The following is a 24,336-nucleotide window of genomic DNA, read 5'->3' on the forward strand; positions in this document are numbered from 1 at the left end:
TACCGCAATGTAATCCATTTATTTCAACAAAGTAACTGTAATCCAATTACCACTCACTGAAACAGTAACTGTAACTGAATACAGTTACTCATAATTTGTACTCTGATTACGTAACTCCGGTACATGTAATCTGTTACTCCCCAACACTGCTATTTGGTTGTGCGAAAGGATTTCAATATATGGTTCCTGGTTACAGATTAGCCGCTATAATGCCAGATTTGATTAACTTAATAACCCAACACTATGGGTGAAGCGAGTCATCTTCAGAACAGTTTTGAAGATGGCTCGCAGCTAGCAGCCGAAACATGTCAACAAGGTAAATACTAGGGCTGGGCAAAAATAAAAAATCTTAATCACATGAGTTCGACACATTATACGCAAAACCAATGAATGAATTAAAAAGTGGTGTATAGCGCACTGTTATTGGAAATGTAAATGAAAGAGCCGTACATTTGTTGTGCAAACAGCATTTCTTTCAGAGGGGAACCTCAGAGCCTTCAAGGTATTCTGAAGGCTCAAGAAAAAATATTGAATGAATTTTTGTACTACTAACTTGGACTGAAGTTTCTTGGGAAACAAAGAGTTAATATAATGGAATAAAAATGGACCAATCACAATTTTTCTTCCTGTGGTATCTGGGTAAATCAGTGACTCCTCCTGCAGCACTGAACTAAACAAACACCTGCAGGGCCTTCAGTGGCTGGAACGAAGTTTGACATTGACAGTTGTCTTAGCCAATCATATTTCACTGAGTTATGGGCGGGATCAGATCACAAAATCTTCCGGGCCTAAGGGAATACCCCGTAACAGCATTATGTAAGCGAGACCGCAGCGACGAAAACCGCACTGGACACCTCTATTTGGACGGAGAAGAATGAGAAAGACCCTTGAACCGGAGCCTGCGGATGCTCAGAGCCCACGGCTGGTCCGGCCCACGGACCAGTGTAAAGAAAAAGACATCAAGTTAAAGAAACACTCGTGGTGGACATTTTCAAAATAAAAGCCAGTGAGCAACAGATGATGCATTAATGGTGTTAAAATAATTGTCGGCAATAATGAATTATTTAGTTAACACAAAATGAACGCATTAACGTGCCCAGCCCTAGTAAATACACTTTACTGTACTGTCTTTAAAAAGAACCCAAGAAGTTAAAGTACATAAGAATATAAAAGGAACATCTTTGGCTTACTATGGGTGCAGTCACAATCAGTCCACTTCTATTATACAGTCTGTGGTCAAGAGTAACACCTAGAGTGTGTGAGTAGGTGGACTAAGTGTCAACTATATGAGGAGATGACTTAAAAATGCAGGAATAAAATATAAACTGTCTGTACCATGAGGATGGGGACGTGATCCTGGTCGGCTTTGAACACGGCGCGGTTGCACAGCGCGGCCACACGGGACAGCGAGAGCCAGGTAGCAGAGGTCTTGTCAAAGCTCGATCCTGCGGAAGAAGAGCAGAGACATCAGAGATTCACTTCCTCATTCAGTATTTATGTCCTGACTCCGGTTCGTATCCATGTGAAACTCCGGTTAAAGGTCCTGTTTTACACAAAATAGACTCTTGTGTTTTTTAAGCACATTTTAGAATGCTGTTCCCTCCTCAAAAACACACCTGGACTTGTGTTTTGTTTCATTCACACATGTTTGAGTAACTCTTTATTATTAGCCTGTCTACATCTCTGAAGCTCAAAATGCTCTGTTCCACTTTGTGATGTCATGTACTACGGCCCTCGTCTATGGAACTGCCGCTGGAGAACCTGAAGGCTGCAGAGAACGTTCATGTTTTTAACAGTAGGCTCAAGTCACACCTTTTTAGCTGAAATCTTATATTTTTACTTGTTTTTATTGTACACATTTTATTATATTTATTTATTTTATTTTAGGTTATTTTATTTTGTGGCTGCCGGGTCTGTCCTGTGGGCTCCTGGTGGAGGGTTGGTGCTCCTCAGATGCTGCTTTCTCAACTGATTCGCCTGTATTCAGCCTCACATTTTACTATGTGAAGTTTTATGTATTTTAGGATGTTAGTGTGTGTGAGCAGTGTTGGGAAGGTGACTTTTAAAATGTATTCCCCTACAGATTACAGATTACATACCTCAAAATGTAGTTTGTAATGGAATCCATTAAATTACTTAAAGTGAGTAATGTAATCTGAATACTTTGGATTACTTGATATTGTCATGCTTTTTAAAACGACATGAATGTAGCAAACACATCCTGAAAATGCTTTGTTTTCTTTGTTCTCTTCAAATTGGCCCTGGTTTAGTCCTGGTTTAGTTGGTTTAGTCCTGGTTTAGCTGGTTTAGTCCTGTTTAGTCCTGTTTGGTTTAGTCCTGGTTTAGTCCTGGTTTAGACTTGGTTTAGTCCTGGTTTAGACTTGTTTAGTCCTTGTTTAGTCCTGGTTAGTCCTGGTTTAGTCCTGGTTTAGTCCTGGTTTAGTCTTGGTTTAGTCCTGGTTTAGTCCTGGTTTAGACTTGGTTTAGTCCTGGTTTAGAGTCCTGGTTTAGTTTTAGTCCTGGTTTTAGGTTTAGTCCTGGTTTAGACTGGTTTAGACTTGGTTTAGTCCTGGTTTAGACTTGGTTTAGTCCTGTTTAGTTTAGGTTTAGTCTGGTTTAGTTAGACTGGTTTAGACTTGGTTTAGTCCTGGTTTAGACTTAGTTTAGTCCTGGTTTAGACTTAGTTTAGTCCTGGTTTAGACTTGGTTTAGTCCTGGTTTAGACTTAGTTTAGTCCTGGTTTAGACTTGGTTTAGTCCTGGTTTAGACTTGGTTTAGTTCTGGTTTAGCCCAAAATGTGAAAACAGGAAAATCCCTCTGTGTAATCCATTTATTTCAACACAGTAACTGTAATCCAATTACCACTCATTGAAACAGTAACTGTAACTGAATACAGTTACTCATAATTTGTACTCTGATTACATAACTCCGGTACATGTAATCTGTTACTCCCCAACACTGTGTGCGTGTGTGCGCATGTGTGTGTGTCTGGGCTGTTTGGTTGTGTGGAGTCGGCAGCTGTGGGGGTTGTGTAGGTTGGTGGGCGGAAGGAAATGTGGGATTGTTTTTAATCTCTTTGTTACATATTTGTATGAAAACTGCTTTATAAATAAAGCTTGATCTGATTTGATTTGATGTAGTGGTAGCTGTCACACTCCTTAACACCTACTTTTACCTTTTGTTCAGAAGAGATCGACAATTCCAGAGCTGAAATCATCCAAATGATTCTAGTGAAGGTGTTTGGAGTTTAAAAACACGGTGGAGCACTTCTTGTATTACCATATGACATCACAAGGTGGAAAATAGTCTTTTCTATTTGTAAAGTTCAACCTACTTCCTGTATTTTTTTACTTTGTTTAAAAAAAAAAAAATCACCCAAACTGCCACTTAACTGATGTAAAACTCTGATAAATATTGACCACAGGTTCTATCCACCAAACCAAGTCAGAATTAGAAAAACAAGAGAACCTGTCATATGAACTTTAAACTAGAGCAGTGGGGCCCCTTACGCTGACAGATCATCTCTGTTTGACAGAAATGATATTTGAAATCTCCCCAGTCGCAAAATGGCTGAATTTTGAAGTGGAATAACTAAAAGGAACGCGCCAGGTCAAAAAATTCTTATATTAAAATTTCATCTTTCTGCGGCGATCGAAGCGAAAACGACCTTCTGAGCTCCACACCTGATTTATTTGTGGTTCAGCCTTGAGTTTGTGCAGAGGCCAGACCAGGTATGAAAATGAAAGTGATGAATCAAGCTCCACATGCAGCTTCCACAGACAGGACACACAGGGTTCACACTGCACCACACTGTTAGTAAGCAGACTGTGGTCAACGGCTCCAAGAGAACAACCACAACAAACGCTTTTTTATGGTAATATATGTTTCTAACTTTGCACAGAAAAATAGATTCTTGCGATATTTCACAAACTCAGGAGAATAAATCTTTGTTTGCTCTGGACAAAAACCTTTGTTTTGTTTTTTAAGTGATGGAAATGTCTGGGTTTTCGTTAATGTTCACTGGGTCCATTAAATTGAGCGTCTCTCGCAGTTCTCTGTGACTCAGAAAGAGCGAGCAGACACAAACAGTCGGTCAGTCTGCAACATGCTGAAGCGCAAATGCACATTTAACAGTGACTTGTACAAGAAATTCTCCATTTTCCATCCCAGTTGAGACAAGTGAGAGACCATGTGCACAGGTTGCGAGGTGAGAGTACAGTGTCCCTCATTTATTGCAGGAGTTACGTTCTAAAAATAACCCGTGATAGGTGAAATCCGCGTAGTCAACTTCTTATCTTTACTTAACTTTTTATAATTATTCTATCTGTTTTAAGGCTGTAAAACCCCTCAGCACACACTTTATACACCTTTTTCAGACACAACAGTTACAATCCTTGCATCCTTCTTAAAACTTATTGCTGCTGTCGTCCTTATGTTATTTTCTTCCTTCTTTACGTAACGAACCGAAGATTCATTTGTTCCGTAACAGAGCTCTACAGCGCAGAGTCCTGCACAGGTCCATTTCTGGAGACCCGCAGTACAGCACCACACCCGCGCAGCACTGCACCCGCCCGTTAACCTGAAATTATATCAAACTTTTGTGCTGGACTGAACTAAGGACTAAACCAGGACTCACCCAGGACTAACCTAGGACTGATTCCAGGACTGAAGAGGAGGACTAAACCAGGACTGAACTAGGACTAAACAGGAGTAAACCAGGAGTAAAACAGAACTGAAACAGGATTGACTGTCTGGACGGGCTCGGAGGCGACCACAGGAGAATGGACCCACTCAGCTCCGCACCTCACGGAGGTAAACGCGCCAATTGCCCGATCGCACTTTCCGGACACTCTGCTCGGCGTTCTTTCTCTTAAGTCCAAGATTAGACCTGGTTTAGACTTGGTTTAGACCTGACCCACCCATGTGTAATTACCTCCCACCTGTAATACGCAATACACATTCATATGCTTTAAAAAAAAAATAAATAAAAAAACTGTGAAACGGCGAGAACGCGAAAGGTGAACCGCGATATAGCGAGGGACGACTGTAGCTCAATGTCGAGGCCCTAACTCCCACCCCCGGTAAGGTGTCCGGGTTTTCACAAACGGAAATATGGTCACCCTAGCTTTAGGGCCCGGAGACTGGACCAATCACAGAGCAGCGTTGAGGTTTGGGCGGAGCCAACAGTGAAGAGCCCAAACGAACCAAAACAAACACTGCAGTTACATACTTTGGTCTATTTTAACAGAGATACAGGCGATTTATTTTGTGAAAATCGTGAATATGTGTGCCTGTACTTTTCTTTCAATCGGATGTAACCAAATTTAGTCGTAGTAGTAGTAGTAGTAGTAGTAGTAGTAGTAGTTTAGACCTGTAATTCTTGTGTTCAGCCCTTCAGATTTCTGTCTTCTCTCAATTGTTAATAAAATAATCATGCTTCGTAATGCAGTCCTCACCGCTGTCATTATCCATTCAGTCCACACTCAGCCGTTCATATTGTAGTCATTGTTTTGTTTCGTGTGGATAGGCCCGGTAATTACAGAGAATTTACCCATAAGCCAGGTCAACAAATCTGCAATCTGACAGTTACACAGCAAACTCCACCACCTGTCCTTCAGCGTGTTTACAGGGTTCATATGACGCTATTTTCCGATCGCTGTTCTAATGTAGTTTCCTCATCACAAACAGATCTGGAGTTGTGTTTTGTTTCATTTTCGCACATGTTCAACACACAAACCTTGCGCATTTACACTGAGTTCTTCTCTCAAACACAAACAACAGACAAACAAACACTCTGTTCCATTTTGTGATGTCATGTGGTAATACAAAAGTGCTCCAATGTGTTTTTAAACTTCCACACACCTTCACTAGAATCATTTGGATAATTTAACCACTAAAATTACGAAGCTTTACTGAAATAAAAGTAAAAGGTAGCTTTTAACCTGAAAACGATTTGCTTCATGACATCACAACGTGGACCAGAGCATTTTGAGCTTTGGAGATATAGACAGACTAATAAAGGATTACCATATTTTTCAGGTTATAAGTTGCTCTGGAGTATAAATTGCACGAGCCAAAAAATGCATAATGAAGAAGAAAAAAACATATATAAGTCGCACTTTTGGGGGGAGATTTAGTAATAACAATAGAACAGAGAACAACAGACTGTTAACGTCATAAACAACATAAACAACAGAACAAGTTTACCAAACTCTCCATCTCACTCCAAATCACTAAATCCATTCAATTCTTCTCCGTCAACACTAGCTAAATCTATCTTTTAGCCCGCAATGAGTTGAGTGGAAATTTGGGGTTCAACATGTAAAACTTTCCCACAACCTTTATTTATTTTACAAAAAATGGGCCTGAAGAATTATCACCAACAGTCATTGTAGAGAGACGTCCAACCCAATATTTGCTCAACTTAAAGTGTTGAAAATGCAGGATATTGTCGACTTAAGTCTCCTCAAAGTCATGTGTAAAGCAAAGTGCAATGTGTTACCTGTAAATATTCAAAGACTGTTTGAGATGAGAACAAGTCACTACAATTTAAAAGGAACCTACATGTTTAAAAAAAAACAGATTCAGAACCAAAGTTATGGAGCGAAGTGTCGCTGTGAAAGGAGTTCACTTATGGAAGAGTCTTGACAAAGAAATAAAAGAATCAAGTACAATGACATTTAAAAAACATTTAAAATCAAATGCAGTGTGTATGTATGAAAAAGAAAACTAAGTTGTTGTGTATAATAATGAAGATTACTGTTTGTAATTGATCAGTAATTGTGACTGAACTGATCTGGAATGTTTAGTGACCATCGGTGTTAATGTTTTGTCTTGAAAAAGGAAACAGGGGCAGATAACATACGATTTGTTTCTTCTTTCTGCTCCTTTTCATTCATTTCTTGTGTGTCTGATGTTGTGACACTGTCGATGTCTTTTTATGCTTTATGACTGAAATAAATAAATAAATAAATAAAAAGAATCCTCCGCTTTTCACCAGTCCCTCACAAGTGTCTCGCTCACTGCAAACTTTCTCTCTGCTTCTCGATTACCGTTTTCGGCTGCAGATTTCACTACCATATTTTTCAGACTAAAAGGCGCACTTCCTTTAATATTCTCAAAAATCAACAGTGCACCTGATGTATTCATTCTGGTTGTGTTTACTGACTTCAAACCAATTTTCTGTGGTACAAGGCGCTCAAAAATCAGTCAAAATATACAACTTCGGTAAACTACGAAGCCACACCATTTTGTGATGTCATGTGGTAATACAAAAGTGCTCCAATGTGTTTTTAAACTCCACACACCTTCACTAGAATCATTTGGGTAATTTAAACACTAAAAATAAAATGACCAGGCTCTACTGAACTAAGGTTAAAAGATCACTTTCAACTTGTGTACTGCTTCATGACATCACAAGGTAGAACAGAGCATTTTGAGCTTTGGAGATGTAGACAGACTAAAGGATTACCGTATTTTTCGGACTATAAGTTGCACCAGCCAAAATATGGATAATGAAGAAGAAAAAACATATATAAGTCACATTTTTGGGGAGAAAGTTAGTAATAACAATAGAATAACAATAGAGAACAAAAGGCGTCTGGTATGTTAACGTAAAACATGAACAGTTCTTCAGATAAACTATAACATAACACAACAGAACATAACAAGTTTACCAAAGTCTCCATCTCACTCCAAATCACTAAATCCACTGAATTCTTCATCCTTAGAGTCATTTCTGAGCAACTCTGCCAACTCTAGCTAAATCTATCTTTTAGCCCGCGATGAGTTTTTTGTTTGTTTGTTTGTTTTCTTCATTGCAGTTTGAGTATCATCCACTTTTCTACAGTCCCTCACAAGTTTCTCGCTCACTCCAAACTTTCTTTCTGCTTCTCGATTAAGTTTTTTGGCTGCATATTTCACTACAGTATTATTTAGACTATAAGACGCACTTCCTTTAATTTTCTCAAAAATTGACAGTGCGCCTGATGTATTCATTCTGGTTGTGTTTACTAACCTCAAACCGATTTTATGTGGTACACAAAGCTCAGAAATCTGTCAAAATGTTTTAGTACGACTTTGGTAAACCACGAAGCCGCACCACTTGATGGATTGTCGGAGCATTACGGCTACTGTAGTCAGGAGCTTCGCGGAGTGACGAGCTGAACAGCATCAGCGCACAAGGAGCAAGCTTTTTTTTTCAGCGCTTATAGTTCATGCAAATGAGCCATGTGGTTTTAAGTTTCTTTTCTGTAAAAGGTAAACAAATGTGCGCAAAGATGCATTAAACCCATTATTACTCAATGTCTATTTGAGTCCTCATAGGAAATAAAAAAACAAACAATAAATGATCCACCCACATTCACATTTATAATACACATTCACCAAGACAGAGAGGAAACACCGGGCAAATTACGCCACGATCTGCCAATGGATTGTGGACGCCTGGGCGAAGGATCAGTCTCAAGTGTCGTCGGTTTGTTTTGCTTAATGCGCCTTATAATCGAAGTGCACCTGAATTCAACATTATTGGTATTGCGCTTTATAATCCGATGTGCCTTATAGTCCGAAAAATAAGGCACTTGCAGCAGGATAGCGGCTCTTTCTGCAGGAGACATGCGCAGTAGAGCCAAGTGACAGTTGTCCAGGAGTAATAGGAGTAGCAGATACTGACATACAAGACGAGAGCCTCTCTCCGCCGTCAGTGTGAAAATAACGAACATGTGAAGTCGCACCTGAGTATAAGTCGCAGAAAACACCCAAACCGTGAAAAAAAGTGCGACTTATAATATGAAAAATACAGTATTATGAAACAAAACACAACTCCAGGTGTGTTATTAGAACATGTCTTAAAGCTCACAAGAGTCCATTTTGCGTATTGTAGGAGCTTTAAACTATAAAGATTGTACAGTGTTGTGATGACATGTTACCCCAGTGTGTATTTTCTTTCTTTTTTTTTCTTTCTGTTGGACCTCCCACAACTCAAGAAGCTCAAGTTAATTACCGCGTGTGTCTCTTCTCTGGTGAAGGCGAGAGGGTTTTTCTAAAGAGGTTTGACCCTGGAGACCCTTGTGTACATGTGATTATTTCTGTACTTCATTTCCACACATGATGGAGTGAGACGGCGCTCCGTGGCTCTGACAGGTGCCCGGCGCTCTGACTGGCAGCGCGTATTGACAGCTCGTCCTGACAGGGCCTCGTCACAGGATAAACACGTGTTAATTAAAAATGATCCCGACGACAGACTGCGGCGGAGTGAGAGAAAGAGAGGGAGAGAGGGAGTGGTAGAAAGAGAGAGAGGGGGGAGGAAGAGAGAGGGAGTGGTAGAAAGAAAGAGTGAGAAGGGAGGAAAGAGAGCAAGTGGAAGAAAGAGAGAGGGTGTGAGGTAGAAAGAGAGAGAGAGAGAGAGTGAGAAGAAAGAAAGAGAGAGAGAAGAAAAAGAGAGAAGGGGTAGAGAGAGGGAGAGTGGAAGAAAGCGAGAGGGGGGTGGAAAGAGACAGAGAGTGGAAGAAAGAGTGGAAGAAAAAAGGGAGAGAGGGGTGGTGGTAGAAAGACAGAGAGAGAGAGAGAGAGAGAGGTAGTAGAAAGACAGAGAGAGAGAGTTGAAGAAAGAGAGAGAGGGTGGTAGAAAGAGAGAGAGAGACAGTGGAAGAAAGAGAAAGAGGGTGGTAGAAAGAAAGAGAGAGAGTGGAAGAAAGAGAGGAGGTGGGGGTAGAAAGAGAGAGGGGGAGAGAGAGAGTGTGGGGTAGTAGAAAGAGAGAGAGAAAGAGTGGAAGAAAGAGAGGTGGTCGTGGTAGAAAGGGGGGAAGAGAGAGCGTGTGGAGTAGTAGAAAGAGAGAGAGTGGAAGAAAGAGAGTGGGATGGTAGAAAGAGAGAGAGAAAAGAGAGAGGGGTGGTGGTGGAAAGAGAGAGAGAGAGAGAGTGGAAGAAAGAGAGAGGGGGGCTAGAAAGAAAGAGATGAAGAAATAGAGAGAGAGGAGGGGTGTTAGAAAGAGAGAGAGTGGAAAAAGAGAGGGGGTGGTAGAAAGACAGAGAGAGAGAGAGAGAGAGAGAGTGGAAGAAAGAGAGGTGGTCGTGGTAGAAAGAGAGAGAGAGAGAGAGTGTGTGGGGTAGTAGAAAGAGAGAGAAAGTGGAAGAAAGAGGTGGTCGTGGTAGAAAGAGGGGGGAGAGAGAGAGAGTGGAAGAAAGAGAGAGGGGGTTCGATAGAAAGAAAGAGAGAATGGAAGAAAGAGAGTGAGAAGAGAGATGGAGCAATAAAAGCAATAAAAGGGAATAATTACAAGATAGATATTACTGTGGAACATTCCAAGCAAAGCAATCACATCACCATGGAGACGAGGTGAGTTACTCTGCAGCAGAAAAGTGACATAAAGCACATTTAAATGCAGCCAGTTGAGTTGTATTATGCAAATACAGAAATGTGTATTCATCGGTTTTTCATAGACCAGATTTTGATGACTTTCCACCATTCAGTAGATAAATTGTTAATTGCCACGGCAACGGTCCGGATTTCTCATCATTGTGAAGCCCCTGGACAGGTGGTAGTTTTGTTTGCGCTTTTTCAGTTGTCCAAAAGTGCTGCGCCAGTATCTCTCCCCTCACCTCCAGATGAACTAATCCTCCGTCATGTTTGATACATCACAGCTCTCCCTCAGCTCTGGACTGTCAGCCCTTCTACAATATGTTCTGATGTTTTATAAATCCGACCTGCTACGAGAAAGTGTCCACGCGGCACTTTTCAAGCACGCCCAGGCAGTGTTTCTCCCACAAGATGCGTTTCTAAAGAGAGGCGAAGAACAACCTGATCAGACGCCAGTGCTGTTAGCGGCTACAAGTGCTAACCTGTCAGGAGAGACGTCCAGGGACCCACCTCCTGATCTGAGACGGGAGGAGGCAGGAGAACAAAGGTGGACCCTATTCTATTTTCTGTGGTTGCTGCAGTTGTGTGGCTCTTCTTGTGACACACTGAGCAATTTTTTTACTTTTTGTCTAAAATCATTAACTTAACATTTTAGGATTTTGACCAACTAAGAAGTGTTGCACGTGCACTTCAAAGGACAGAAGTTAAGGATTATTGGATTGTGTGATTTCAGAGGTTTGTTTTTCCTGTATCGATGGCAATCCTGCTTGGAGATAGCTGTACAAACTAGCTAAAGCCGGACCTACACTGTGTGATTTTTGACCCTTTTTGAGCAGATTTTTCACTCTTGCGACTATTTGGGGGATCGGGACGAATTTTGGCTTCATCGTGTGTCATGCTTCGTGCAGTAAACATGAGGTAAAGAGAACCGAATAATACCTCACGACCAGCTCCGGATCGGCATTTGTAGGTCACAAGAATATCAAACTCCAGTCGCCTCTCGTGAGGGTTTCGCTCTGTTGAAGTCGTTCCACAAGCCGATTTGCCAGAATCTGCCAGACTGCACATGCGCAGACACAGAAGTGGGAGCAGAATATGAGGTTGGACGGACGATGGCGCCAGCCAGTGTTTTAGACAAAGGACGTGGAGGCACAGCTAATCGAGCAACACAGAACAGAAGTTTGGTGAAAAACTTGACGCTACTTGCTCACGTCTGCCCAGAGATTTCTTTGACCATATTCGTCGCCTCTTCTTTTTGGGCTTGTCTGCGCAGAGAATGGCACAAATCATCTGTTTTTTTTGGCTGGATCAGCATTGTGTCTGTGGTTTTCTACTTCTGGAACAACAACTCCGGTCGTTATGTGGACGTACAGTGTGCACAGGCAGGTCGCATCCGAGCATCGTTTCATAGAGTGTGAGAACATGATTCGAGAGCTGTGAACTTTTAAACCCTGCAATTTGGTCGTACAGTTTAAGCTGGGGCTGAGCGAAACTACCGAAAATATCGCACAGTGTACGCCCGGCATAACTCTGGCCCAATCTACACTAGTACGTTTTCAAGTCGTTTTTATTGTGGATGCAGTGTTCGTCCGCACTGTTCCGATGGAAAACTTCTCCAGAGATGGAACAATGTGGTGCCGTCAGCTCCCACGAATTCATCTGAGTACAGATCTGATCTGGCACCGTGTGGATGCTTGAAAACGCTGATACACTGGTCTATAGGTCTATGCGCCACGAAGTAATTCACCGCCAAAACACTAAGAGGCTAGAATATATGTTCATTCATGTATATATGGTCTGTGTGTACGACCTACAGTATAATCTCTGAAACATTTAACATGAACCATCTCCAATGAGATAAACACACGGAACAGACTCACCATTGTAAGAGAATTTAAATAATTTATCTTCCACGTACATCTCAGTTAACATTGACACAAAAGCCATATTTACACCATGATCTTCTCTTGACAGACCATTGGCATACTATTATCTAAATTGGGACATATTGCTGACTAACTGGTGTCTACTGGCCTCTCACCACTTGCTTTATAAACTTCCTCCTCCTGAGGGATGTTACTCTCCTCAAACTGCCCTGACATTGGACCTGATGACTTTACCTGTTGAGCTGCAGAAGCTTTTTATTGTATTTTAGTGCTCAGTTTGCTTAAATTGTCTCACCTTTGGGTCCCACTGGAGGAGCTGGAGGAAGTGTCTGGGGTGAGGGAAGTTTTAGGAGTCTCTGTTTAGACTGATGCCCCAGAGAAGTGGAAGAACATGGATGGAAAGATGTTCTCAAACTGCCCCTCAAACAATTAAAATGATACTGACTGATTGAGTTTAGACCTTCTTCAGATCTGAGCCAGGATCTCGGTCTGGAGTACCTAGGTGAACCCTTCGAGATCAGGAATTCTGTGGTGGACCCAACTATCCATGGTTTTCAGAATGATGGAAAAATCTGGACCGTTGCCATGGCGATTAACTATTTAAAACTAAATAGTTCTCAAAAGGGCTCCATGTGTCACTATTCTCTGAAACAATAGCACTACACATCTGCTCATGTTGGTTGTAATGGAGAAAAAGAGAGGGAGGAGAGAGAGAGAGAGAGAGAGGGAGGGAGGGACAGAGAGAGGGAGAGAGAGTGGGAGGGAGAGAGGTGGAGAGAGAGAGTATGCTCTGTTGACGATGTGTTTAAAATGCATTAGTGGTTTGCATGTAGCTTGAAATATCTGTTCCACTTGGTCAGTCGTGTTCAGGAATTCTGTGATGGAGGAAAGAGAGAGTGAGAGAGAGGGGGAGAGAGAGAGAGAGAGAGGGAGAGAGAGAGAGAGATGGACAGAGAGGAGGAGGAGGGAGAGAACGAGAGACATTTGCCTTATTACTGTGATGAGGAACAAAGAAAGAGATGAAGAGGAAGAGAACACTTCAAGCAATTGTGGAAGCGGGGAATAGAGAAGAGGATGCATGAGACAGAGTGTGAGACAGAAAGAAGAGAGAGAGAGAGAGAGAGAGAGAGAGAGAGAGAGAGAGAGAGAGAGAGAGAGAGAGAGAGAGAGAGAGAGAGAGAGAGAGAGAGAGAGAGAGAGAGAGAGAGAGAGAGAGAGAGAGAGAGAGGTGTTGGCGTGTGAAGAGTGGACAGATGATAATCAGCAGGAGTCTCAGTGTGACCTCATCACTACAACAGCACAGACACACGTCTCTGCTCCAACCTACATATACACACACACACATACATATACACACATACATATACACACACACACATACATATACACACATAAATACAACACATACATGTACATATACACATACATATACACACATAAATACAACACATACATGTACATATACACATACATATACACACATAAATACAACACATACATGTACATATACACATACATATACACACACACACATGCATACACACATACATATACACACATACATATACACACATACATACAGTATACATGTACATACACACATACATACAGTATACATGTGCATATACACATACATATACACACATAAATACAACATATACATGTACATATACACATACATACACACATACATATACACACATACATACAGTATACATGTATATACACACATACATACAATATACATGTGCATATACACACACACACATACATATACACATATACATACACACAGTATACATGTACATACACACATACATACAGTATACATGTATATACACACATACATACAATATACATGTGCATATACACACACACATACATATACACATATACATACACACAGTATACATGTACATACACACATACATACAGTATACATGTACATATACACATACATATACACACATAAATACAATATACATGTACATATACATATACACATACATATACACACATACACAAATACATATACACAGTATACATGTACATACACACACATATACACACACATACACACAGATATACACATACATACACATATGTATATACACATACTACACACATACATATAGACATACAAATACACATACAGCATACACATACATACATACATACATACATACACACATACAAATACACATACATATGCATATGCACAAACAGTATACACATACATACATATACGCATACATATATACACATACATACACTAATACATATACACATACATACAGACACATATACATACATATACACACATATACACATACATACACTAATACATATACACATACATACACTAATACATATACACATACATACAGACACATATACATACATATACACATACATACACTCATACATATACACATACATACAGACACATATACATACATATACACATACATACACAGATAAACAGGACACACAGGCAGGGTGCAGACAAGCTTTCAGATTCATCACAAAATAAGCAGCTTCATGTTAAAAGGACATTACAGATTGCTACAGAGGGTTAAACTCTAAATGAGGTCTCTATCAGGACAAAGTTTAGTTTTGATTTGGATGGCTCCAGAGATGAGGCACTGAGCTGCAGGACACAGCAGGACAAGCCAAGAAATCAAACTTATTAAGTCCAAATGAGGGATTGAAGCAAAGACATCGTCCTGTCCACAAACGCACACACCATTTCCCTCTTTTCACAAACTAAACAGTGTGTTTCTGCTGAAATAGACTGAAGTACATCTATGGGGGGTTGCAATGCCAAAGCATAACGCTTCTCTGTGATTGGTCTGTACCTCTCCTGGCTGAGCCCTAACCTTAGACTGTATAAAAAAGTGGACTAAGAGAGTGTGACGTCACCCACAGCATTTAGCACTGCTCAAAAGAAGCTGGCGATGCTAAAGGTTACAGGAGCGAATTTGGAGCCAGACTCTATATTATGAATAGGATTTTTTTGACATACAATATAGTGAGAAAAAAACAAGCATCAGGATCATGTACAGCGGGTTAATATGAACATTTTAAGACCAATATGCTGAGGCTCACTGCAGCAGTTACAGACAGAGGGATGGCAATTTTCCAATGTAAGTCAATTATATTGACAGTCTGTGGCCTCATTCTCGAGAGTTTGTGAACTCACAAATATCATGAGAATTCATCATGCTCTAAAGGTCTAGACCTCTCTTCCTCCCTCCTCCTTTTTCTCTCCCCTCTTTTCCATCCCTCCCTCCTCTCTCATTTCCTCTCTTACCGCTCTGGTTTTCGGTGGTATCAGCCTCGTGCACCATGTTGTCAAACCACATATGGGCGACGGTCATGCGGTTCTGGGTCAGGGTGCCCGTCTTGTCGGAGCAGATGGTGGAGGTGGAGCCCAGCGTCTCCACAGCTTCCAGATTCTTCACCAGACAGTTCTTCTTGGCCATGCGTTTGGCCGTGAGCGTCAGACACACCTTCAGGAGAGGAGAAGGTCAAAGGTCAGAACACAGAGTTACACCTGGAGGAAACAGAAGGTCAGAACATAGTGTTTACACCTGCAGGAGAGGAGATGGAGTTACAATATAAGAAGAAATGGACTGAAGCATGTGATACAAGTAAAAAGGGGAAGTACTTCATTCATATTCATTCACTGTACACTGCAAAAGAGAATCTTCACTTTAAATGTCAAATGTGTGAAATAGTTTCTTCAAGCAACAGCGAAGGTCCAAGTCAAGGTTTATTTATAAAGTACATTTAAAATACACTTATCACTGCTCAACGTGCCGTACACACTAATTACTAAAACAAACACAATATTTCAAACCACAGTGATAAACAAAATCAATTCTACATTAACTATAGGAACATTTGTCCTCAGCATTTGCCCCGTCCTTCAGAGTCTCTGGATTATACCTGTCAGGAGCAGTGGGACCATCTCCAGATCTTGGTCAGGACTACCTTAAGTTTTGTTCTTTTTGAACTGTTCTCCTTAAATGTTTACACTTGTTCATCTAAAATCACTGTATTAAAATTGATGAATCCTGACATGTTAAAGGAGAGAGGGATGGAGGGACGAGGGGTCCAGCGGAGGAGAGGAGTGGCCGTGTCTGACCAGTGGAGCGTTCTCGTGTTTGTGCGAGGGAGGAGAGGGAAAGGAGAGAAGGATGAGGAGAGGGGTAGGGGAGGAGGAGAGGGTGATTGTTAGCGGAGGAGTGACTACTGGAGCATTGGCTGTTTGTGATTTGGCGGAGGGGAGGAAAAGGCGAGGTTAGAGCGACGAGGAGAGGAGGAGGAGGGGGTGATTGTTAGCAGAGGAGTGACGGAGCGTTTGCATGTTTGGAGGAGAAGGAGAGAGGAATAAGGAGGAGAGGGTGATTGTTAGGCGAACGCTCCGCTGGTCACTCCTCCGCTGTGTGCTTGGGAGGAGGAGAGAGGGATGAGGGGAGAGGGAGAGAGGGAGAGAGGGATGGTCACTCCTCCGCTGTGTGCTTGGGAGCTCATGCGTGGTCCAGGTGCAGCTTGTTGTGATTTCTTGTCTGGATCAAGAGCAGGTGCAGAAACATGAAAAGACGTGGTCCATCTGCTGAGGAACAAATGCATATGGTACACACTGAGACTCTGTTTAACTGGGCATTTCACTCTATACTGCCTCCACATATACATATATACTGTTTAACTGGGCATTTCACTCTATACTGCCTCCACATAAACATATATACTGTTTAACTGGGCATTTCACTCTATACTGCCTCCACATATACAAATATACTGTTTAACTGGGCATTTTACTCTATACTGCCTCCACATATACATATATATGGTTTAACTGGGCATTTCACTCTATACTGACTCCACATATACATATATATGGTTTAACTGGGCAATTCACTCTATACTGGCTCCACATATACATATATACTGTTTAACTGGGCATTTCACTCTATACTGCCTCCACATATACATATATACTGTTTAACTGGGCATTTCACTCTATACTGCCTCCACATATACATATATATGGTTTAACAAGGCATTTCACTCTATACTGGCTCCACATATACATATATACTGTTTAACTAGGCATTTTACTCTATACTGGCCTCACATAACATATATATTGTTTAACTGGGCATTTCACTCAATACTGCCTTCACATAAACATATATACTGTTTTAACTGGGCATTTCGCTCTATACTGCCTCCATATATACGGTTTAACAGGGCATTTCACTCTATACTGGCTCCACATAAACATATATACTGTTTAACTAGGCATTTTACTCTATACTGGCCTCACATATACATATATACTGTTTAACTGGGCATTTTACTCTATACTGCCTCCATATATACATATATATGGTTTAACAAGGCATTTCACTCTATACTGGCTCCACATATACATATATACTGTTTAACTGGGCATTTCACTCTATACTGCCTCCACATATACAAATATACTGTTTAACAAGGCATTTTACTCTATACTGCCTCCATATATACATATATATGGTTTAACTGGGCAGTTCACTCTATACTGCCTCCACATATACATATATACTGTATAACAGGGCATTTTACTCTATACTGCCTCCACATAAACATATATACTGTTTAACAAGGCATTTTACTCTATACTGCCTCCACATAAACATATATACTGTTTAACTGGGCATTTTATTGCACTGGCCTCCTGCTCTCCCGTCATACAGGGTGCATTAAGTCATATTTACTCACTGGTGCAACAGTAACTTTTTTTTATCAATATATTCAGTATTCAAAATGTGTTTCTCAAGCTTTATTTTAAAAATCCTACTTTTCAACACTGGTGCTGACTGAGAAGAGATTTGGACATCACACTTGCTAACTGTTACCTAACTATCCTGTTGGACACTGGGCCAAAACTCCTCTAATGTACATAGGAATTGTTATGTGACAAATAAAACTATAAGAAATCACCTTTATTTTGTTATTATGTTTAAAGTAACATGTAAAATGGATGTTTAGTGGTCACTAGATCCTTACCAGGAGCACATTAGTTGGTAAGCTTTTCGCTCAGATGCTGTTTTTCACACTAATTATGATGTAAAATGAAACAGTAAAAGGTTAACACACTTCGTAGTGACTCATAACGAGGCTGTGACCTCACGTAAATGGAGTCGATGGGTTGGTACCAAAGACCATATATATGAGTGAACATAGTTAACGCTCTAGCCACCGCGTGCCAAATAGGAAGTTCACCAGGAGGCTTTTCTGGCTCCTTCTGACTCTGGCTCCAATGTCGTCCCTCTCACTGTACCTGCAGCAGTGAGTCTCATCATTTTGGTCTGAAACTGTTTGTATTAACTCGCTCTACATGATCCTGAATTTTATTTTTTATTTTTTGCTAATTTGTCCATCCAAAAAAATCCTATTCATAACAAAGGGCCTGTCTCCAGATTCGCTCCTGAAACCGTTTGCATCGCGAGTCTCATTTTAGCGGTACCGAACGCTATGGGTGGCATCACACTCACTTAATCCACTTCTTTTATACAGTCTATGGTTGGTACAAGCTGAGCTCCTCTTACGATATATTCACGATATGTACTTTTTACAGGCTAATGCTAATGACTATAGGAAAAAAAAAAACAAGCCAGTGTCTCCGGTGTTCCATAATCTTCCTAGACTTGCTGAGTTGGTAAATAATGCATGTTTTGTTTCATTTACACATGTTTGCGTAACTCTTTATTATTAGTCTATTAATCTTTGAATTTTTTGGCTGACATAGTGTCAAATTATGACAAAATCCTAATTGTTGGTGACTTTAATATCCATGTGTGCTGTCTTGCCAAACCGTTGGCTTTGTGAATCTTATTGACTCGTTTGGGTTTGTGCAGTGCGTGTCTGGCTCTACGCAGGAGCGTGCCCATACGCTTGATCTTGTGTTGACTCATGGTTTGTCTATTGAAAATCTTGACATATATGTTGCTGTGTTTTCCGATAACATGCCTGTTGTTTTGAACATTGATGTGCCGTGCGTAACGACCAAACCCTGCGCTCCTGCCGGGTACTTAACTCATCCACTGCTGCTCGGCTTTCTGCTGCATTTACAGTTAACATTGACCAGTCTGCACGCGCTGATACCGAGGCTTTATCCTCTAGTTTTCATTGAGTTTGCCAGATGGTGTTAAGAGTCTGTGGCTCCACTAAAAGCCAGGTCACCCAAACCTAGACTCGAGCCCTGGCTAAATGAATCTACGCGCGCGGCCAGACGCAAATGCAGACAAGCCCAGCACAAATGGAAAAAAGATAAACTGGAAGTGTCATGGCAAATTCTAAAGAGAGCTGGCGTCTTTATCAGAGCACTGTAAAAACTGAAAGAGACATGTACTTCTCTAATGTTATTACCACAAATTTTCATAAGCCTTGTGTACATTTTAAGAACATTGACTCTTTTTCTGTATGTTTAAAACCGTCACCAGAGATGTGTGAATAGTTTCTTTCATTTTTTTGTAAATAAGGTTGAGAACTGTAGAGCACTTACTAAGGCTCCATCCCATGAGGCTTCTGTGCATGTTTCAAGATCCGCTACCTCCTCGTCTGTTTAAAGAGGTTTTTGACTCCTTGACCTCTGCAGTGCGAAACATTGTAAACAGTCGTTTGTCCACCAGTGTTGTCCCTGCACAGTTTAAACAGGCTGTGCTGCTTCCTCTGATAAAGAAACCTGGCCTTGATTCATCTGTGCTGTCAGATTTCAGGCCTGTTTCTAAGCTTCATATTCTCTCAAAAATGCTGGAGAAAATAGTTTTTATTCAATTGAAATCATTTTTCGGTGAGCACAGTGCTTTAGAAATTTTTCAGTCTGGTTTTAAGAGTCTAGACACAACACAGAATCTGCCCTCCTGCGTGTTTTGACATATTCGTTTGTACTGATGCTGGTGATTCTGTTGTTGTCGTACTGTTGGATCTGACAGCTGGTGGACCACAAGATTCTTCTCTCCCGGTTGGAGCACTGGGGGAGGATTCGTGGTCCAGCCCTGCTATGGTTTAGGTCATACCTGACTGATAGGCATTTCTGTGTTGGTGTTGGTAATAATTTCCTCCTCTACCCCCCTGTCATACGGTGTTCCCCAGGGATCAATCCTAGGGCCTTTGCTTTTTCCCTTTATATGCTCCCTCTGGGCCCCATTCTGAGGAAGCATAGCATCACGTTCCACTGTTATGCTGATGACAGTCAAATTTATCTGCCATTAATGAAACAGGATCCACAAGCTGCCAGACCACTTTTAGACTGTATCAGTGACATCAAATCTTGGATGTCACAGAACTTTCTGCACCTTAATTAGGACAAATCTGAAGTTATAGTTTTTGGGTCCTAGCTCTTCAAATTCTTCTTCTTAACCAAGTGAAGCCAGATGTTTCAAACTTAGGTGTCAAAATGGACCCTGATCTCAAATTTGATCAGCAAATTAGTGCTGTTGAAAAGTCTAGTTTTTTCCAGCTAAGACAACCGGCTAAAATTAAGCCCATTTTGACACCAGAACATTTTGAAACCTGTCATACATGCATTTGTGACCACCACATTGGATTATTGTAATGCACTTTATGTTGGTTTCAGCCAAAATGAGTCCAAAGCAGCTCAACTTTTAACTGGAACCCGAACATCTCTCCTAATTTAACCTCTGTCCATTGGCACCCAGTGTACCCCAAGACTAAACTTGAGCTTCTTGGGGACTATGCATTTTCTGTTGCTGCCCCACAGCTGTGGAACCAGTTGCCATTAGAGATTAGATGAGCGGAGTCTTTATCTGTTTTAATATCACTCCTAAAAATGCACCTTTTTTCACTGGCTTTAACAAGTATAGATGTACTCTGGCACTTTGGCCATCTGTAAAGTTTTTAAAGTGCATTATAAAATAAAAGTTGGTATGGTATGGCATGGTATGTCTACATCCCCAAAACTCAAAATGCTCTGTTCCACCTTGTGATGTCATGAAGCGGTAGTTTTTGAGTTAACAGCTCCTTTTACCTTTTGTTCAGTGAAGATTAGCAATTCCAGGACTGAAATGATCCAAATGATTCTAGTGAAGGTGTGTGAAGTTTAAAAACACAGTGGAACACTTTTTATATTACCACATGGCATCACAAGGTGGAACAGAGTGTTTTAAGTTTGAGAGTGTTTTAAACATGTGTGAATGAAACAAAACACAACTCCAGGTCTGTTTGTGATGAGGAAACTACATTAGAACACAGATCAGACAATAACCTAATACATTCCTTTTAACGGTAAATTCTTCCATAGATTTTGACCTGTCCTCCAGCTCCATTTTAAACGACGGTCCATCGAATGTTGTGATGTTTGGTGAACCAAACGTATTCACCCACAAACGCTCAAACTCCAGTAAGAACATGTATAATCTTTTTCTTTGTGCGTGGCATTGATGTGTCTAAACGCACTCATTATTTGGCTCAGTGGCGCAGCCCGGTGGTGAATGGGCTGGTTCGCGCCTCGTAGAGCACATATTACTGTAGTCCTTTTCAGATCAGATGCATTATCTGAGCCGCTGCTGATAACGAGGCTGATGGACCCATTGTGTGTCTGAAAACGCTCTTTGTCAAACCTAAAATATGATGTTTGGGACAATAATTTGACTTATTAAAGCAGTGATCTTCCAAAGTTTAAAGTAGTGGTGAAAAAGGTATGAAAATAAAAGAGGAGAAAAGAACCGAATGGAGCGTGCGTCTCGTAAGTGAGTGGTTTTATCGATGATTCATTCTCCTCTTCGTGCGTTAGGATTCTTAAATGGAGCTATCAGACAAAATCTGCAGCAATTTCTGGTATTTTATTAAAGATACACCATGTAACTTTTCAGGCGGAGAGTTCATCACTTGCCTGGAATGTTCCGCAGTATGGTATTATTAATAGTTATATTAAAATTATAGGTGTTCTAGTGTAAGTCATCTTCATAATAATCATATTTCTCTCTATAACCTACATTCACAGGAAGGGGAACAATGTGGGTGGACTGACAAAACTACTACAGAGACAGTCCTACACTCTCAAGGTTACCCAGATTCCAGGACTCAGTGAAGAATTAGATTTCTCCCCCTTCCTTTAAAACCACAATCTTTAAATGTGCAACTAATTCCTATTTTTAACATCTTGGTCTTCATGAAATTGTTTAAAATTGTTTAAAGGGACAGTTCAGAATTTTGGACATAGGGCCTCATTTCCTAGTGAGTCAGAGTGTTGGAGACGAGTGGAGACACTTTTTGAAATATTCTATCCAGTCCTTGTATTTACAGAGGTCGCTGGTGCTAGACTAGTGCATGTCAATGGCCATAGTTATCCTGCCACTAAAAACAGTCTTACCCACTCCACAAAACACCCAAAACAAAACTATTATTACACCAGACTGTCCATGTGATTGTCTGTGTTGATAGAATAATGTTTGAAATAAAACTAATCTTGCATCGCATGAATCGTCACAGGTTGAGGGACTATTTTCTCATATATCAGTCCGCCGCTGCCAAGCTTTCTATCAGGAAGTACAACTCACTACTGCTGCTCAGACATAAATCTTTCAAATGCAAGGTACAGACATTTATATCGACAGTCTGGAATTATAATAGATTTGCCTTGGGTGTTTTGTGAAGTGGGTGAGACAGTTACCCACACTTTTAGTGGCAGGATAATTTTGTTCAAAATACCGAACTGTCCCTTTAAGATTAGCTCTCTAGTATATTATTGATGGTTTTCAGATTCTAGAATGTGATGATGTCATACTTCCAGATGGGGATAATTGTACTTTGTCATGAAATAGCCAAAAAAGTTTATTCACAAATCTTTAATGTAATATATTCTATCAGTGACTAGACCCATTCACTTGCTGTGTTACAATAAAAACCTCTGTTTAACTGTATTTACTTTAGCAGCCCCCCCATCTGTATTAAATAATATTTCCCCATTGGTGGTTTTCAGATTCTAGAATGTGATGACATCAGACTCACAGATGGGGGCAGGAGACAGATTTCCCTATTAATAACATTGTACTTTACAATGAAATATACAAAATGTAAATTCGCAAATGTTAAATTTGAACATTTCTATCAGTGTCTAGACACAAGAACTCACTGTATGGCAACAAAAATCAGCATTTTAGCAATTAATTTTACATGCCGCCATCTGTATTAAATAACTTTGGTTTATACAATGTTGTGGTCATCAAACTTGGGTTTCAGATGGCAGATGACAGAATACCCTATGGTCATGTTTATGGCTTTCGATCTTTGTTTTGTATTTATTTAATTTGTTGGTATGGTATGCTGTGGTATGGTGTGGTATAATATGGTGTGGTATAGTGTGGTATGGTATGTATGATATGGTGTGGTATGATATGGTGTGGTATGGTGTGGTGTGGTGTGGTATGGTATGGTGTGGTGTGGTATGGTGTGGTGTGGTGTGGTATGGTGTGGTGTGGTGTGTATGGTGTGGTGTGGTGTGGTATGGTGTGGTATGGTATGGTGTGGTATGGTGTGGTGTGGTATGGTATGGTGTGGTATGGTGTGGTGTGGTATGGTATGGTATGTATGATATGGTGTGATATGGTGTGGTATGATATGGTGTGGTGTGGTGTGGTATGGTATGATGTGGTGTGGTATGGTATGGTGTGATATGGTATGGTATGGTGTGGTGTGGTATGGTGTGATATGGTATGGTGTGGTGTGGTATGGTGTGGTGTGATATGGTGTGATATGGTATGGTGTGGTGTGGTATGGTGTGGTGTGGTATGGTGTGATATGGTATGGTGTGGTGTGGTATGGTGTGGTGTGATATGGTGTGTATGGTATGGTGTGGTGTGGTATGGTGTGGTATGGTGTGGTATGGTGTGGTATGGTGTGGTATGGTATGGTGTGGTATGGTATGGTATGGTGTGGTATGGTATGGTATGGTGTGGTGTGGTATGGTATGGTGTGGTATGTATGTATGGTGTGATATGGTGTGATATGGTGTGATATGGTGTGATATGGTATGGTGTGGTGTGGTGTGGTATGGTATGTTGTGGTATGTTGT

At 40.8% G+C, this 24,336-nt stretch overlaps 1 protein-coding gene across 1 annotated transcript in view; it reads right to left on the bottom strand.

Moving 5' to 3' along the window:
• Positions 1 to 24,336, bottom strand: part of atp1a2a (ATPase Na+/K+ transporting subunit alpha 2a) — a 350,773-nt gene that overhangs the window by 199,178 nt on the left and 127,259 nt on the right. The window contains exons 9-10 of the mRNA XM_055151513.1: positions 15,559 to 15,757; positions 1,336 to 1,445 (exon numbers count right to left, since the gene is read on the bottom strand). Of these exons, the coding sequence (XP_055007488.1) occupies positions 1,336 to 1,445; positions 15,559 to 15,757 (309 nt within the window). The remainder of the gene's footprint in view (positions 1 to 1,335; positions 1,446 to 15,558; positions 15,758 to 24,336) is intronic.

The sequence above is a fragment of the Boleophthalmus pectinirostris genome, unplaced genomic scaffold, assembly GCF_026225935.1.
Source record: "Boleophthalmus pectinirostris isolate CB_2022bp ecotype Guang Dong unplaced genomic scaffold, ASM2622593v1 HiC_scaffold_16, whole genome shotgun sequence".
Lineage (NCBI taxonomy): Eukaryota > Metazoa > Chordata > Actinopteri > Gobiiformes > Gobiidae > Boleophthalmus > Boleophthalmus pectinirostris.